Below are 17,144 nucleotides of genomic sequence, written 5' to 3' on the forward strand. Positions count from 1 at the left end.
CTCTAGATGTACACCAACGAGACCCAGCATACATCCACCCCATGTACCATGCCAGCTGTAGACGCTGGACACAAGGAGCCCTCTGACCATTCTTTACATACATACACCCAGTCTCCCAACACCTCCTCCCAGCCTTCGTTTCGAGAGTTTCCCGAGTCTAGAGCGATGGCGGCAGCCGGTGACGACATGCCGGCCCCGCTGAGTCCGACGAGTGGGCGGGTGAGTGAGTTTGAGGAAAGGGAGTTTGTTGCTGGTATTCCAGGTGGAGGTGTAGATGAGCCTCTTGTGACAGATGCGGAGAGAAGGGAGGAGGGGTTGGGGGGGTGGTATGATATACGACTCACGACCGCTTTTTGGTCGTTTGGGATATCTGTCGCGATGCAATTCAGGTCAGTCATCCCTGGTACAATATTTCCATAACATGAACGAGCTGACACAGATGTTTCCAGCGTCGTCCTCACCGCCGCCAACGACCTCGTCGGGTCCCGTGCATCAACCGGGTTAGTCTTATTCGCATACACCGTCCCCGCCGTCTGCGTCCGAACATTCGTCCCATACCTCCCTCCATCACCCCTCTCCTACCTCCCCTTCGGCCGTTCCTCTCGCGCCAAACGCCGTAACTCAAATATCCCCCCTCACGAACGGGACAACATCACCACCAACGACCGTGGCCTAACATCCGAAATCAACTACCCAGCCCGTATCCTCATCTGCGCTACCTCCTCTTTCATCGGTCTACAACTTCTAGCATGGTGCTCCAACCTCCCTCTCCGACTTCTCGGGATCTCGCTCGCCTCCGTATCGTCGAATCTTGGTGATATGTCGTTCTTCCAACTCACGACTCGGTATCCCCTCAGCCCACATCCGGCGTTTGGGGGATACGCCGCTGGAGGCGGAATGGCAGGTTTGTTGGGTGCTGCATACTACACGTTCATGACCACCACTCTCCGTCTCTCGCCCAACATCGCACTCTCCCTCACCGCGGCTGGACCCTGTGCCTTACCCTTCGTGTACGGGATCCTGCTGCCGGGCCCGAAGGGGGTGGAGAAGGTTGTTGTGGAGCAGATGGGTGGTGTTGGCGGGAAGGGTGCGAGGAGGGGGAGTGTTATTGGGGAGTTGGAGTTGAGGGGGAAGTTGGGGTTGGTGAGGGAGTTGGTTTGGGGGTATATGATGCCGCTTGCTACGCTCTTCTTTATCGAGAACATACTTAACCAGGTTCGTCCTCTCCCTCCTCACTTTCTTCGAAACGGTTACTGATATGTGAACAGGGCGTATTACCGACCTTGGTGTTTTATACGCCCATTCGGGGAGCGTTCGAACACCTCTTCCACAACCCCCGAGATTTCTACCCAATCTACATGACCCTCCACCAACTTCTCGTCTTCCTCGCCCGAACCTCAATCTCCTTCTTCCGTCTCCCATTCTCCTCAACACACTCTTTCCCACTCTGGTCCCTCTCCATCCTCGACCTCGTCATCTTCGCTCTCCAATTCGGTGAATCGGCGAGTATGAAGGGCGCGACGGGGGAGAGTGGGAGGGAGTGGTATGGTGTTGGGGCAGTGATGGTTGGGGTTGCGGTTGTTGGGGCGAATGGGGGGTTAGGGATGAGTAATACGTATTGGAAGTTGGGGAAGGAGTCGTTGCCTGAGGGTGTTTGGAGGGCTTTGGCGCGTGCGAGGGCGAGAGTTGGGGCTAGGGGAGGGGATTATACCGAGCTCCCGGATAGTGACGAAACGGATGAATCGTCGGAAATGTACGACTCCCATAACACCTGGACCACAGCCACCGCCGATTCCGCAACCGCATTCCTCGAACTCCCTACGCAGACAAAGATAGGGCCGAGAAATGCGGAAGAAGAGACTGCGGTACGGGAATTTTTGATTAGTACGATTGCCCCAGCTGATACATTTGCGATCTTGATGGGAAGTTTTGTGGCGATGGGGGTGCAGAGTTTGTTGTGTGGGTGGCAGGTTGAGGCGGGGAGGGAGATTTGTCGGATGCATTGAGGTGGAGGGTGTTATGGTGGGTGTTTTTGTCGGAGATGGCGAGAAGGCCGTTGCATGTCTCGCAAATTTTGCTCGGGGTTTGTTTGAGGAGATGGGATTGGGGATAGATCTATGCTAGGGGATATATGGTGATGGCTAAACGTGGGAATTTGGAGGGGATCTCTTGATATATGGACAGTTACTGCTCAGGTCGTTTGACATAAGTACAAGAGATTCTGTTTGCAAATCTTCAAGAAAGAGAATCGCCAGTAGGTATGATTATCGAGACAATCAGATCCATCCATAACACCATACTATTATGACGAAAGCAAAGTAACTCGGAGCGTTAACCATCCAAACCGTCAACCGCGTTCATCCATGATTGGCCCAAAACTAAGAAAGGACAACAAACGGTGATTCCACCTCGTCGAGTGGCAGTCAGAGCCTCAACCCCTGATCAAGATAGCAATCATGGACCTTAACGAGATCCCCAACCATGGCCAGGCACCCAATAGCCCACAGGGTTCCCTAAGTTGCTCTCAAACCAAAAACGAGACCTAACGAAGCGTTTCAAATTCGGATCGACGTTCAGATTTCGATTCTGAGCAGTCCGCAGACAGTCCTTTTTCGTCGTAGATTGTCCGCGTTGCTCATGTCCTCAGAACGGCGTGGGAAGCGAAGGGTTGACTACGGCTAGCGCAATAACGGCATGTCCAAAGTTACCATCCAGGTTGGGCGAACTGAGACTTCGTAACAGGGAGGTTAATCCCGAACAGGATCAGCAAAAAGTACAAAGAGGCAAAGAGGTGGGCGTGGAGGTGGGCGCGGGCAGAGGAGGTGGTGCTAGGGGAGGAAGAGGTGCTGGACGGGGAAGGAGGTGGGGGGACGGTTTAACTGAAAGCTAGGTCGTATAGATAGGTTGTTCATGCTGGGGTGTTGGTTCTGCCACCGTAACATCGGTTCTTGTGTCATATCTGCGCAGCGGAAGATTGGTACGGCTGTGACGCAATCAGCACCACCATGCACCGTCACGTACATACTATAATCCTTGTTCTTGCTTTCTCCTCTCTGTCAACCTTCGCTGTGTGACGCATGTAAACGTACGTCCTTTGTGCTGCGCTTACCTACAGCAGTATTATAGATGTGGATGAAACACCACACAGAAACATGAACACACCTCCACTTATGATTAACAGAGCAGGCAAGGTCGAGGGTATGATTTTGAATTATTAAGACCCAGTACATAATAATAGTGTCAAGTAAAACGCCAAGCCTAGACCCTCCAGAAGCTCCCTTTTAATATCTTTCCTACATACCACATCTTCCCCCCAGTCACGCTCTCACTTCCCCAACTACTCCAACCTCCCCGAACTTAACGTCCTCTCCAGCCACTCCGCATCATCCTCATCGCTCTCCTCAGCAATCACGTTCCGTACCTCACCAACACTCTCGCGTCCTCCAGTGGTTATACTGGCTCGCAACCCATCCGACACGCGGTGGCTCCTCACCGAGTTCAAGGAGAGCGCTCCAGCACTATCCGGACGCGTGGTACCATCGGTGCCGATGGGTGGTGGAGGGTAGATCATCGACGACGCAATCGAAGACGAAGACTCTGGTCTTGTACGTGGACGATGGGAGGGTGCAAAAGCCGTACCCGATGACTCCTCAAGGATATCCGACATATCTGACTGGAATGGCAGATTCAACGGTGTACTCAAGCGAGTCGGATCTTGAGGAATCTGCGGGCTCGGGTACGCGGCCCAATTCCCAGAAGCGACAGTTCGCTGACTCGCCATTCTGGAAGGCATATTCAGCTCCGCAGAGACAGGCTCCATCTCCGGTATCACAGGCGGCCCACGCGAAATCTGCCCAGGCAAACTATCCGACATAGGACTCGTCGCTCCACTCCGTGCATCACTAACCGGACTCAAGGTCCTACCCCACTCTCTACCCTCTTCAGCCGCATGCTGCACCAAAGGCGACGCAGCCCCCATACCCTCAGCCTCATCCATCCGCTGCTGCTCCTGCTCCACGATACTCCTCGGACTAGCAGGCTCCACAACTGCTCTCGGCTGCGGACTCAACACCCTCGCAGGCGCAGATCTCACCACCTCGAACCCCTTAGTCTTCCCCTTCTCCTTCCTCTCGTACAACCTGCTTAACCGTCCCCACAACCCCTGCGCAGCAGCAACAGGTCCCGTCGGATCAGCCGGCCCAGTCCCCAACTTGCGTGCCCGCGCACTCGGCGCCGAGGAGAGCGGTTGCTGAGATTGCTTGTAGATATCCGACTCGCGAACAGCATAATCCACATTCCGCGGCCTATCGACATCCCCGTAATACTCCTCAAACGGAACATCAACATACTCATGCCTCCCATTATCATACGCCCCAATAATCTCCACATCCGGCGCCTGCACCCCAACGCCCCTCCTCCCCATACTCGGTCCCGCAACAGCCTCCGGAATCTGCGAAAGCCCCATCGAGGAAGCGGATGTCGTTCCCCCATGGGCTTGTACGAAATCCTCGTAATCTCCACCATAGCTATTCCCCCTCGAATGCTGCGCAATAGTCGAAAACGCCGGACTCTGACTCCCCACGCTCACTCCCGCACTCCCCGTCTGAGATCCAGCTCCCGGCCCCATCATAGGCGAAGACCACTGCCGACTCTTCCTCGGCGGCCTAAAGAACGCCGCACCCGGCTGCCCAACAGGGACCTCCTCAACCGGCCACCTATACTCGGAATTTGCTTGAGGCGGATACGCATATCCCGGTGCGGTGGGCGTAGTGGGAGTGACTTGCGGAATCGAATACGCACTCGCAATATCTTCCCTACTACTCATCTGTCCCCCAGCGCGATCCAACAACGCCAACGCCGAACTCCCCCTCGACACCACCATGGGCCTCTGTCCCGTCCCAACAAACCCGGTCGCACTACTCGGCACACCAGTACCAACCTCCTGCATCTGCAGCGTCGACATACTCGCGGTATGAACAGGCCCAGCGGTATGAATCTCGTCGGAATCGATAACGGTTTTCGACTTTCGCTGCGCCAACTGGTGAATCCCAAATACTTTCCCCAACCCAAACATCTCCCTCGCACCCACTTTACCACCCTCCAAGCCCTCGCCCGGGCCGGTGACATAGTCCTCTTTGCCCCCGCCCCTCACGAGCCTACTCACAATCTCGATAATCCTCCACCCCGCGCCCAACAAGAAGAAGAACACCAACACGAACGCATGGAGTGCAAGGATGACGTACCCGACCCAGCCTCTGTTGCCTTCCGAGACGTTGAGAGAGGGGATAAACGCGACCATCAACAGAACTTCGACAAGCCTGAACAGACACAGCGCACCATGAAACACATTCATCCCACTCCGTCCCTGCCACGGCGTCTTCCACCTAATGAGGCCAAAATTGACCACCTCCAACAATGCCAACACGATGATCTGCGCCACCCCACTCCGCTGACCCGCACCGATGATAATTCCGCGAAGAAGGTTGAACAAGATGGGATTCCACCAACAAAACCCACTCTCGCTCTCTCTGAACGTATTATACAACGGCCCCAGCGCGAGCAGCGTCGGCTGGTCATCATAAAGGATATTCGGACTCTGCCTCCGTACAGCCCAAACCAAATACCCCGGTAACCCCAGTAGTACCACAACCATCGTAACAACCGCAAAAGCAGTCTTGACAGCCGAGCTAGTAGCCGTGATGACGAGTTGATAAGTCGTAAACACCGTCAACGGAAAATAAAACAACAAAAACACCCTCAACAACATGCCCACCACAAACGGCCCGTTCTTCCTCCGAATCTCAACGACATCATCCTGTCCCCTCAACTTTTTGAGGATCATCCATACCACAAGTCCAATAGCGCACAGCGCGAAAATACTGATCGCGACGATGGAGAGCCATATCATGTGTGTCCCCCACATATCCTCCCTCCTCAACCCCACCAAATTACTCAACCGCGTCAACGCATACGTCCTCCCCGTCCACCCCTCCCCCCACAAAATATCACTCCGCACACCACCACTGTCGGCATGCGGACTCACGAGTTCCTGAGAAGCCCACAGCGTTTGGTTAAACAATAACCCACTCCATCCAACCGAACTAACCGCACCCTGATAAAACCCCGGATATGCAACACCTAACCCACCGCTCAAGAGCACCCACTGGACATACCCCCATACCTCCCCCGGGCCCGGGGTACACAATCTCACCCCCTCCGGATCCACCCCGAAATTCGATAGTAGAATAATTGGATCAAGAGTTAACGACGAAAACCATGATGCGGCGATAAGGGTTGCGAGAAGCGTTAGGAGGATGGTGAAGAGGGGGAAGTACCGTAGGGTTTGAGTGAGCCAGAGGGGAAAGGAGGGGGTTAGGTTGAAGGAGATGCAGCCGAGGGTGTTGGGTGTTGATGCGCCGTCGACGAAGTGGATTTTTGTGTAGAGGGTTGTGAAGGCGTAGGTATTTGCCAGAGGTAGTTGGATGAGGAACGAGGTATTCGTCCCGGACGGTATTGGACACTGAGTCGTATTCCCCCCTGCTTCCTCCCTCGGCACGACGCGATCACAGAATCTCGTGGCGTTTCGGGTTACTTCCGTACTCAAATATCCGGTATTGGCGAATAGCGTCGACAATTTATTCGTCTCAGTATTAGTATCCACAATTTCTTCCCCATACACCGTTCCATTCACGAGCGCATTCATGAGTGCCCCACCCCCCGATTTCTCGTATGTTACCGAGACGGATGAGGGGTCAAAGTAGACTCCGGAGGTTGATTGGTGACAGTTTGTCCAGGTGATTGCTTGTGTTAAGGAAGCGGAGGCGGCGATAAGAAGTGGGAGAAGCTTGAGGTGCGTCATGCTGCGCTTCGTCGTTCGGCACGGTGCTCAGACGGGAGCCAAACGCGGCTGGGTATATGTAGAGCCGAACAGCACGCTCACTCGAAGCTCAGCTCAGCAAACGGTATCCTTGTAAACGGCACGGAAGCTTCCCGTCTCTTCTTCTTGTCAACGCTGGAGTGTTTGGTGGTCAGGTTGACCTTCGTGTACGCTGCAAGGGACTGCGGCTCATATCAGCCTGCCGTGCTAAAAATATCCTCAGAGGCGAACACACAGCAAAACACCAAAGACGGCATACATCCCCAGATCAAGGACAAGATGGCTCAAGGAGGATTCAAGTTGAAGGCTGCGGCCTCAAAGGGCAAAACTCAAAAACTTACCAAAGGAGGTGCGTCTTCTCCCTCTCGTCCTTCTCTCTTCCCAACTCATGCTGACTTGTTTTGGTTGCAGCCGTCCACATCGCCCCCAAGAAAACAATTCTCGTAAAACAACAAGCCCTCGCAAAAAAGCTCACCGCCTCAATCCAACGCAAGAACGAGGCTGTATTGGCTGCGAGAGCTGCTGCGACTGGAAAGTTGAGTTTGGGGTCGATGAGAGATATGGCGAAGGAGAAGAAGGCGGATAAGAAGGGAAAGAAGGGACATGCGCCTGCTAAGAAGTGAGCATGCAAAATTATGAAGGCAGAGGTGGATTTTGACGAGTTTTTGGTCTCACTTGGCGTTATTCTTTCTGACATTCATCGGTCACACTACAATATACCACATAAACAATCATTGGCAGCATGTGTTTGCTCTACATAGTCGTGTTCTCTTTGGAATATGTCTCGAGTGGAGTAACCCTACTTCACAAACTTCTCCTGAGTCAAATCAGCAAGATTCGCTCTCACCCCAAAATGCCTCGTCGCCGGGTACAACCTCATCAGCTGCGTCCCCTCAAACACCTTCCCAGGCTTTACCGCCTGCAAGTCCTCAAACCTGGTAATCCCATCAAACTGCAACAGACACTGAACCCCATACTTCACATTCATAGCTTTCGCACTCCTCATACTCCGCTGTTGTCCCATCACCATCGACTTCATTTCCAAACTTCCATCTCTTTCCAAAATGCGCTTGAGTACACGCATAGTCCAACTACGATCAATACTCGTCGAGACACCAGCAATCTGCTGTTCCCGGATTCCACCCTCCAACCCGATTTTCTCCAAGTCTTTGTTCGAGAAAATAGGCTCCTCACCACGGATGTGTGCCTCGAAATTCCAATGCGCGATCATGTCCAAATGCCGTCTCAACGGACTCGTAGCACGGGTATACCCATCATCCACCCCCGTAAGACCCAAAAGCTCGAACGGACCCGGCGTAGTCCCAAACCCAAACCCATCCCTGCCACACTCCAAAACAGCGCCCGAATACTCATTCGCCACATACCCATCATTCGTCCTCGAACCCAAAATCGTCTCCCAGGGAGTGGTAATATTTGCAGGGTTGAAACTCTGGAAACGGTAGATGAGTGGGATATTGTTCCGACGGGCAAACATCGCCGCAATCTTGTTTCCCAAAATCGCCATATCGGCGACCAACCCCCTCGACACACTCCGACTCTGCGGTTGGAGCTCGTATCTGATACCCGGCAACCTATCGTAAAACACTGGTGCTTCCAGATTCTGTGGTGTCTTCGGGAGTCTTTGCTGAAGCTTGATACCGAGGTTATAGTTATCGACGAGAAGCATCCCATTCCTCATCCGCTCCTTCTTGAAATCCCTCGTCACATCCCAAATCACCTTCAAGTTATCCACATCCCGCTCCGTAATGGGACTCAACCTCCTCTCCGTCACTCCCTCCTCCAACTCATGATTCCACCCAAACTCGTGCTTCATATACCCGATCGCGCCGCTATGGCTCGTCCGCTTACCCCATCCACGCTTGAGGAAGATGTCTTCGACGTCATCATACGTAAACGTCTTTACGTTCCTCACCAACCCACTCGTCACCTCGAAATCCTCAACCCGCCCTTCCTCATCCAACCTCGCACTAAACGTCAAAACCGGAATTCCCTCCTTTCCCGCTCCCGCCCCCAAGGAAAGTCGTCCCCTCGTCCAGGCATGCGGCAAAATCGGAGTCGTGCCTTCTGGCAGGTAAAGCGTCGTTCCACGCCTCCTCGCGATCTGCGCAATCTCATGGCCTGGGTCCATAAAAGCCGTAGGATTCGCAATATGCAAATGAATCCACCTCCCATCCGCTCTATCCTCGACACTAATCCCATCATCGAGTTCATGTGCGCCCGCATCATCAATGGCATACACCTCCAGCTCACCCCAATCCTTCCTCCATTTCTTCATTTTATCCTCGACGCTAAACGATTGTGTCTCATCCAACACTTTCTGGTCTCGGTCGGGTTGCGCGAATCCCATCCCCGGAAGCTGAAGCGTGACGTTGTACAACCCCGGCTGCTCCCACGGTGCCCAAACCCCGATATCGACCAAGAAATTGTAGATATGTTCCGGCTCCAAAATATCGAACTCGTTTTGATATCTGTCCAGACTCCTCATCAAGCGGGAACTCGTCGTCCGCAACCATCCCAAATCCTGCAATTGGCTCGCATGCCGAGAAAACACGATCGCTTCCCGCATGAATCTAATTATTTGTCGATCATAATCGTCAAACGTAACCACATCCTTCGGGTTGGGGGTATAATGCCCAATCGGTCTCATCTCCTTCGTGTCCGGGAGACGTTTCCTCTGTTCCGGCTTAATCTCCCTCGTCGAGAAGTCAATCAACGTCCGCGCTTTCTCGACGAATCCCCAAAACCTCTCATCCCGATGACGCACAGAATCGATAACGATCTCATCACCCCGGACACGCTCCAAGGAACGGACTTGCCAGCGGGAAGTGATACGGTGGTTTGTCGTGTCAGCCCAAAATCGAACAGAATCATTCCACATCGCTCGATGCGTCGCAAACGATTCCTCTGGCGAGACCTTCTCTCCCTCACCCTTCCCGAATACGATCCGCGCGACAGTCTCAGTCGTGACAGAACTCGTCTGCAACGGATCCGAATCCCGAACCATTTCCCACACCTCCGGCAATTTCTTGACGACATCGTACTCCCTCGTCGCAACACCCTTCTCAAACTCCTTTAACTGTCCCAGGATTTTCTCAACCACTGCCGAAAACCCATTTTTCTGTACCAAAAACTCGGGACCACTCACGGACTCCATCAATTCCTTCGGTACGAAATCAGGGATGACGTATTGGACATCCTTCGCCTTGAAGACCCTCATCGTACCGTTGGAGGTGATGAGGAGGGGTTGGTTGCTACCCCACACAGACTGAAACTTATCCTCCAACAAAATTCCATGAAACTTGATCGAATCATAAACACTCTGTACCAAGCTCCCAGGCGGGGGCAGCGTAAACCCGCCTCCCGCCCCATCACTAACATCACCCCACTCTACTCCACCATCATCCTCCCCATCCTTAAGCCCCTCGTTCACCTCCTTCTCCAATGCCTCGAGCATCGCCGCAACGGGCTTATCCACCGCTTTCCGCTGGTACTCATCAACTCTTCGCTGGAGACTCGCGCGAAAGGTGTATGGATCCAAAAGGAGGTTCTTCCGGTCTTTTTCGTAGTCTTTGCGCATTTCTTTGCGGATGAGGCTGTAGATTTTGTGCGTTAAGGCTTCATTTCTTTGGAGTTTAGTACGGATACCGTCGCCGACGTCGTTTTTGTGGTTCATGATGAGTTCTTGGATGGGTGAGGGTTCTTGTGGTTCATCATCCGCTCCTGTTGACTCGGCCTCGGTGTCGGCTTTCCACCGCCCGGGCATGGTTATGGGATTCCGAATAGGGGCGGACAGCGAGAAGCGCCGACATCGAGAGCATTTCCACTGTGATGGCAGGGCTCCGGATCGCTTTTGATAAGCGAGCCTGAACATTGTCGTTGTATGTCGCGGTCGAGGTTGAGATTTCTTGACTTTTTGGGACGGCGACTCGTATCGTAGACAAAGTTTGGAGAGCTGCAGAAGGTGCAGGGGGTGCAGCGTATTGCAGCGTCGGCAACAACAGAGCAAATACGGTCGGTGTATTCACAATCTACGACATCTACCTATGCTATCAAACCCTTGAACACGAACAAAAGTCTTGGCGCCCGAACTCCCCCCTCCGTCACCTTCGGGTCCTCCACGATATCAAGCACAGCTGAAGTTTACGCCATGACCTCCCTCTCCGCAACAACTTCTCCCCCCTCGGCCTCTCTCGTGTTCTCCTTAAGCTTCGTCTTCCCTTCCACATCAACCAACCCCTCCACAAAACCTAACGCCTCTTCCCCCATAACACCCCTCTCCCTCCACCCCCCAACCATCGCATCCCACTCCCTCCACCACCACCCATGCGTCTCCGAATCATCCCCCATCCCCGGCCCTTCCCTCACAACCACCCCCCTCCGCTTCCACGGCTTATCACAAATATAATGCAAATTCTTCACCTCCTCATCCCTCCAAATATTCACATGCCAATACCGCGCCGTCTTGATCGCGTTGTATTGCCAGCCGAGGGGAAGCCAGTGGTTGTGGAAGTAGGCTGCGAGGAAGTCTTGGTCGGGGAAGGAGAAGGTTTGAATGAGGGGGGAGGTGGAGAGGTAGGTGTACATTGCTGCTGCTGTGGATTTTGAGGGAGTTAGGATGACGAGGCCGGAGTTGAGGAGGGTATGGGAACGGCGTGAGGTGGGTGTGACGGGTGTTGGGTTGGTGAGAGCGTCGGGATGCGATAACGGCGTGTATGCGCAATTCTCCTTCGTCCTGTACAACATCCACCATCAGCATACCCTTCCACAGAAGTTCTCGTAGTGGTCACCATACCAATCCTCCGGCGCCCAACTCGACAAATCCAAATTACAAACACAAGCATGATTCGCCGCAATCCACCCTCCCCCCTCCTTCCCATCCAACACCTCAAACACCTCATCCATATTCCTCATCAACATCATGTCTCCATCAATCAACGCAACCCTCTCAAACTCCTCAAACTCAAACACCCGCAACTTTGTCCACGTATCCTCGAATCTCTCTGCCACAACGCTTACTTTCTGCGGTGGACGCAAAAAGGGAATAATGCGGACTTCTATGCCAGCGGTGGTGAGAGCGTGGTGGGTCGGTGTGTCGGCGAGGTTTGGGGTTAGTGCGACGAGGAGGGGGTACGACGAGTGTTTTTTGATTGAGTGGTGGAGAAGAAGGGCGCCCGGTAAGTACGACGTGGACGTCAAAAACGTAATGAACGCATAGTTGCCTTTCTTCGTCATGGTGAATGCCCTCGCAATTGCAATTGGAGTGAATGCTGTTTTGGTGGAGACTTTAGCCTCGCGAAAGGTAAGCGTCATAGATCGGAACTACCCGCGGTAGGCTGCCTCCGCGCCCGATTTCGCCGCGCAAGACTTGCAGTAGACTGCACTCAATTAGGAAACCGACGTTTGACGATCGAAATCACCGTTTTCTTAATTGACAGCTGTCAAGTTCAATAAGAAAGTCCCTCGGGTGACGATGAGTGCGAGAGGTGTTTGGACAGACTGTTGGGGATGGGAGAGTAACGATGAGGTTTGATAACCAGACGGACGAGGGAGTAACCGCGGGCCCGGCTCCACGTGTTTGAAGATCCGTGACGATTAACACCATATCAGGCCATCGCCAGCTGCGGAACCCCCGTCTCGTCAACCCAAAAGTCCTTATGATCCTTCGGCATTGAGCTTGTCGACTGCAACCTGCGCGTAAACGATGACTACGATGACCGAGGTTCAGGTTACCGCTAAAGATGAGATCAAGCAGGTTCAATACCGCATCATGGCCTCTCAGGGCTGGAATCCCGGACTCGACGACGCAAACCTCCTCGCTCTCGCCTGCTCGGGTGGTTACTTGATCCCAAGACAGAGGAGGGAGATGAGATTGCCTCAATCATCACACTCGCCTTACACAAGAATGCATCGTTTGTCGGTTATTACATCGCTACACCAGCCTACCGCAGACTCGGCTACGGATATCAAGTCTTCTCACGGGCTATGGAAATTCACGACGCTCGATCTACGACTCCTGGAGGAGATATGGTGATTGGATTGGATGCTGTCGAGGTACAACGGATTAATTACGCGAAGTGGGGTTTCGAGGGGAGTGGGTGGTGGTTTGAACGGTACTGGGTTCATGTCGATTCGTCGAATTCCCCTGCAACCCGAAGTGCTGTAGAGGACGGAGGAGTAGTGAAGTTGAATGTTGACGATGTCGAGGAGGTAATGGAGTAACAGTCCCGCGGTGATGGTATCGAGAGGACCAGGGACTTCATGCAAGGATGGTTATCTACACCCAACTCCGCCGCCTACGGTATTCGCTCCTCTGGTCAACTCATTGGTTGGGCGCACATTCGTCCATCCGTTGACGGCTACCGTACTGGACCTCTCACTGCGTCCAACTCCAACCCCGACCATGCTCGACTTCTCTTCTCATCACTCCTCTCCTTCGCAGCCTCGACTAACATCAGCACGAACACGAGAAAAACTAGGGTCATGGTCCACATCATGGAGGAGAAACAGGCTACGTTATCCAGGGAGGGAGATTGGGAATACCTTGGGATGCGGTTCGAGCGGATGTGGAGGATGACGCAGGGTGATATTGGAAAAGGAGAGAAAGGAGGATCTGTCCGCGGTGACAGAGAGATGATGTGGATGGCGATGGATCCAGGGATGGGATGAACGGCTGGTGGTTAGGCCTTCGCAATATGAGTCGTCTTGATCTAACCAGAGTCTCAATGTACGTAGCTACCTACGGTCGCGGTCGCGGGGTCACGTAATACGGTTAATTTACTTAGGGTTGAGTAAGGTTAAGGTTACTCGCCCGGCCCGCGCAATCGAACTCTATCTGCGGACAGGAGTAACAATCGTCGATTCGTCATCATATCTGGCGGACGTATTACCTTTACTACTACTACTACTACTACTACCCCCTTTCCTCCATCAGAGTGAAAGAACCGAAGGCCTAACCACCATGGCCAGCCTTTCAGCAAAACTGAATGAGGAGAGGTTCCAATCTACGTGTACACGGCATATGCCGACACGTCAGCAGACGGACGATGCCTAGGCCTACCCGTTTCGAATCGCGATATCGATCGACTCCTTTCTGAACCCGTCCCCTCAGGCTCCAACTCCACCTCCACCCCGGCCCTCGCCCGCTGCGCACGTATCATGACGCGGTCGTTGCTGAAGTCGACGACCACTGCGACATCCACCTCCGTCCCTACGGCTCCCGTCTCATCCGCCACACCCACCGCAAACCGTACGAGGGTGTCTTCATCGAAGAAGAGACATGCGGCCGCTGGTAGTTCCTCTATGTCTGGATCCGGATTGTAAGACGAGGGTCTGATCACAAGACTTGGAGGATGGAGTATGATCATTCGATGGCGTACGAAAAGGGTTCGGTGTTCTTCGGCGGAGTTTTACTTGCTTTATTTGCGGTTGCATTGCTGGGTTACATCAAGAATAAATCAATCTCGGGCTATATGCATTTGCAGTAGAGTTATGGTTCACGGATTCCGCATTTATGGTTATCCAAGAGGGAGATGATACGGTTGGTACCTGGTATGTTGCTCAGTACTCCAGGTAAGCTGCTGTCATAGACCGGAATAAAGATAATGTATTGCTGAGTAGAAGCTTGTACATGTCATTTTGGCTGACGAGTGTCCTTATGAACACTCGACCGCCAAAGCAGAACATACAAACAAAGCACACTGCACCAGTTCTCGCCCATGTGCGAGACTGTGCTGCTCATCTCAGGATGTTACGTCCTGAGAGTTCACACAGTCCCTGCCGTCCACGCTATGAGCCCCATGAAAAGGACCGGACCGGCACTCTTATTCAGAGGACAGGGCATGATTCTGGAAAGCGACCCCCGAGGGGGCGAGTCCCGCCGCGACGCGTACTCTGTTGGATGGGTAGTTGGTTGGGGAGAGAATCCAAGTGGACAAATTCCGGCGAAGAAGATTTCGTTTTCGCACTAACTTTTAGCTGGGGTTGCCTGGCAAATCTCATTGGTCTACACTGCTAGCTAGACTCTAGCGAGGAGGGATGCGGGTGGTCCCAATCCGGTCAGCTGCGGTGTCGAGTTTGCGAAGCAGCTGAGCGAAGAGATTACGTTGAGATCATTTGTAACTCTAAGTATAGACAGCGACTGTCCCATACAACACTCTCAATACATAACTTAGGGTTATGGCAATCGGGATTCACCGACGTCGTCCCCCGCTTTCCCACGGTTCTCGGTAGGTTACGTCGGCGCGCGCCGCCCTGCTGCACAGACCCAGGCGATACTTACAGTATGAACCAAGTACACCCACCGACGGACAGGGAACAAACGATGAACAGGGCTGGTCTCTTGAGGAATACAACTGGCAAGACGTTTAGACCACGGTGGAGCAAGGTGTGTGTGATAAGGAGGCCGGCGAGTGGTTCGACGATGGTTGAGGATGGCATACATCCGGCTGCTCCTCCGCCGCTGTGGACGAAGGTGGCATTCAAGCCGCGCTGGGGTGTCGCGATGGCGATTCTCGCTGCTGGAGGCGCAATCTGCGGGTACTCTCTTCTCTCCTCGCCCTCGACACCATCATCACTCGGTCCAGGTATGGATGATTCGGCATTTATCAAGGCTTCTGAACGTGCGTTGGGGAGGTTGTCGACGCATGATCTTCTTGCGTCGCTATTTGTGTATGAATGCTGTTCGAGACCGTGGGTGGTGAATACGGGGATTGCGTTCATCAAGTTTTGCGATAACTGGCACCTGTCGTTTCTTTATGCGCCGTTTGCGCGTGTTACGTTTTTTCATCACTTTTGTGGTGGAAAGACGGTGGGGGATGTTGTCAACACAGTCAACAGACTAAAGGCGGATGGGATTCGTTCGTTGTTGGCGTATTCGAAGGAACATCACGGTGAGGAAGGGGGGTTGACGGAGGATGATCACCAAGCGGCGATAAATGCTACTATGGAAGCCATTGAGATCGCGAGGGAAGTACCAGGGACTATGGTCGCCGTCAAACTCTCGGCAATGGTCTCCGATTCCCAACTACGACGTTACAACAACACCCTCAAAACCGCTGCACGACTCACCGAAGACGCCAAACGAGACCTCAACTACCACCAACTATCACAGATGACAGCGGCGGCAAAGGAAGCGGGCGTACCAGTCGTGTTTGACGCTGAACAGACATACTACCGTCACGCAATCGACGCGATCATCATCTCCCTCGCACGAGAATACAACACCGGCACGGGCCCACATACAGTGTACAACACCTACCAACTCTACCTCCAAGCAACTCCCTCAATCCTCCGCGAACACGTCGAAACATCCCTCCGCGAAGGCTGGGGATTGGGTGCAAAACTGGTGCGAGGAGCGTATATGAGCATAGAACCCGAAGGCGCGGTATGGCCGACAAAGGCTACGACGGATCAGGCGTATGATACGGCGGTGGGGGAGTTGATTGAGAGAGGACCGGGGAGTATGTCCGTCATCCTCGCAACACACAACCACATCTCCATTCTCAACGCCGTCCAGCTCCTCTCCTATTCGCCCTCCTCTTCTCGCAACCGGCCAACCTTCGCAATCGCCCAACTCTACGGCATGTCCGACGACATAACTTACGCCCTACCACCGAAAGGTTTCGTCGTCTACAAGTGGATTCCGTTCGCGAAGGTGGAGGAGGCGATGCCGTATCTTGTTAGACGGGCGGAGGAAAACGGGGGGATGATGGGGGGTCCGGCGGGGGAGGTTGAGAGGAGGAGGAGGTGGGCGGAGGTTGGAAGGAGGGTTGGGCTGTCCACCTGATAAGGAGGAAGGGTTGATGGACTGGGCGACTTGGAACGGGATGAGACGGGGAACAGAACATTCATAGAAGGCGTGCGCTTTTGGTTACATGGCATGGGATAACACAGAATAGCCTTTAATTAATTCCATTTTATTCACAAACATGCACCCGCATGAGCGCAATCAACTGCACGCTACCCCGGATAGGCAACCACCGCCATCATAGCCCAACCAGCACACAACCTGGAACCCACCACCATCGAAACCGTCGTTGTGATCAAGGATGGCATCAACCATTCCAGCGTAAGAAGGAGAGGACGGATATGAACTGATGATTAACTCCTTCTCACAGGTTCACGCATCCGCCAACGCTGGACGGACCACATCCTCTGTACGGTGACGCGCACCTGAAGCAACAAACATTACCGGACATGACACCCGTAACGCCGCCAAGACAGCAACGGACAGTCTCGTCGAAGGCTT

The 17,144-nt window shown here is 53.5% G+C and overlaps 7 protein-coding genes across 7 annotated transcripts; 4 read left to right on the plus strand and 3 right to left on the minus strand.

Moving 5' to 3' along the window:
* The first annotated feature begins 198 nt into the window (after positions 1-198).
* On the plus strand, positions 199-2,242 carry SAICODRAFT_173774 (uncharacterized protein). Its single transcript, XM_019165790.1, has 3 exons — positions 199-389; positions 440-1,215; positions 1,269-2,242. Exons 1-3 carry the CDS (start codon positions 293-295, stop codon positions 2,004-2,006), a joined length of 1,611 nt encoding a protein of 536 aa, XP_019021328.1. The 5' UTR covers positions 199-292; the 3' UTR covers positions 2,007-2,242.
* A 1,095-nt stretch (positions 2,243-3,337) lies between these two features.
* Positions 3,338-7,025, minus strand: SAICODRAFT_73501 (uncharacterized protein; the record flags this gene model as incomplete). Its single annotated transcript, XM_019170867.1, has 1 exon — positions 3,338-7,025. The coding sequence occupies exon 1, from the start codon at positions 6,857-6,859 to the stop codon at positions 3,338-3,340; it is 3,522 nt and encodes a 1,173-aa protein (XP_019021329.1). The 5' UTR covers positions 6,860-7,025.
* Positions 7,026-7,156: 131 nt separating this feature from the next.
* Positions 7,157-7,500, plus strand: SAICODRAFT_10019 (uncharacterized protein; the record flags this gene model as incomplete). The annotated part of the gene is made up of 2 exons (XM_019165161.1): positions 7,157-7,226; positions 7,289-7,500. The coding sequence occupies 2 exons, from the start codon at positions 7,157-7,159 to the stop codon at positions 7,498-7,500; spliced, it is 282 nt and encodes a 93-aa protein (XP_019021330.1).
* A 16-nt stretch (positions 7,501-7,516) lies between these two features.
* On the minus strand, positions 7,517-10,120 carry SAICODRAFT_67819 (RNB-domain-containing protein). Its single transcript, XM_019170340.1, has one exon. The coding sequence runs from the start codon at positions 10,113-10,115 to the stop codon at positions 7,677-7,679; it is 2,439 nt and encodes an 812-aa protein (XP_019021331.1). The 5' UTR covers positions 10,116-10,120; the 3' UTR covers positions 7,517-7,676.
* Positions 10,121-10,885: 765 nt separating this feature from the next.
* Positions 10,886-12,171, minus strand: SAICODRAFT_21713 (nucleotide-diphospho-sugar transferase). Its single transcript, XM_019166456.1, has 2 exons — positions 11,691-12,171; positions 10,886-11,630 (listed from the first exon to the last, which is right to left on the minus strand). The coding sequence occupies exons 1-2, from the start codon at positions 12,128-12,130 to the stop codon at positions 11,039-11,041; spliced, it is 1,032 nt and encodes a 343-aa protein (XP_019021332.1). The 5' UTR covers positions 12,131-12,171; the 3' UTR covers positions 10,886-11,038.
* An 872-nt stretch (positions 12,172-13,043) lies between these two features.
* SAICODRAFT_173822 (uncharacterized protein) lies at positions 13,044-13,732 on the plus strand. The gene has a single exon (XM_019165791.1). It carries the CDS (start codon positions 13,157-13,159, stop codon positions 13,562-13,564), a length of 408 nt encoding a protein of 135 aa, XP_019021333.1. The 5' UTR covers positions 13,044-13,156; the 3' UTR covers positions 13,565-13,732.
* A 1,451-nt stretch (positions 13,733-15,183) lies between these two features.
* SAICODRAFT_32003 (FAD-linked oxidoreductase) lies at positions 15,184-16,817 on the plus strand. The gene has a single exon (XM_019168080.1). The coding sequence runs from the start codon at positions 15,318-15,320 to the stop codon at positions 16,680-16,682; it is 1,365 nt and encodes a 454-aa protein (XP_019021334.1). The 5' UTR covers positions 15,184-15,317; the 3' UTR covers positions 16,683-16,817.
* Positions 16,818-17,144: the final 327 nt, after the last annotated feature.

Source organism: Saitoella complicata (assembly GCF_001661265.1).
Source record: "Saitoella complicata NRRL Y-17804 unplaced genomic scaffold SAICOscaffold_27, whole genome shotgun sequence".
Classification (NCBI taxonomy): Eukaryota; Fungi; Ascomycota; class Saitoellomycetes; order Saitoellales; family Saitoellaceae; genus Saitoella; species Saitoella complicata.

Coding starts and splice junctions, on each gene's coding strand:
- SAICODRAFT_173774 (XM_019165790.1), top strand. CDS start 293: ATGCGGAGAGAAGGGAGGAGGGGTTGGGGGGGTGGTATGATATACGAC. Junction 390..439: donor TCTGTCGCGATGCAATTCAG/GTCAGTCATCCC, acceptor GAGCTGACACAG/ATGTTTCCAGCGTCGTCCTC. Junction 1,216..1,268: donor TCGAGAACATACTTAACCAG/GTTCGTCCTCTC, acceptor ATATGTGAACAG/GGCGTATTACCGACCTTGGT.
- SAICODRAFT_21713 (XM_019166456.1), bottom strand. CDS start 12,130: ATGACGAAGAAAGGCAACTATGCGTTCATTACGTTTTTGACGTCCACG. Junction 11,631..11,690: donor AGTTGGGCGCCGGAGGATTG/GTATGGTGACCA, acceptor GATGTTGTACAG/GACGAAGGAGAATTGCGCAT.
- SAICODRAFT_173822 (XM_019165791.1), top strand. CDS start 13,157: ATGCAAGGATGGTTATCTACACCCAACTCCGCCGCCTACGGTATTCGC.
- SAICODRAFT_32003 (XM_019168080.1), top strand. CDS start 15,318: ATGGTTGAGGATGGCATACATCCGGCTGCTCCTCCGCCGCTGTGGACG.
- SAICODRAFT_67819 (XM_019170340.1), bottom strand. CDS start 10,115: ATGAGGGTCTTCAAGGCGAAGGATGTCCAATACGTCATCCCTGATTTC.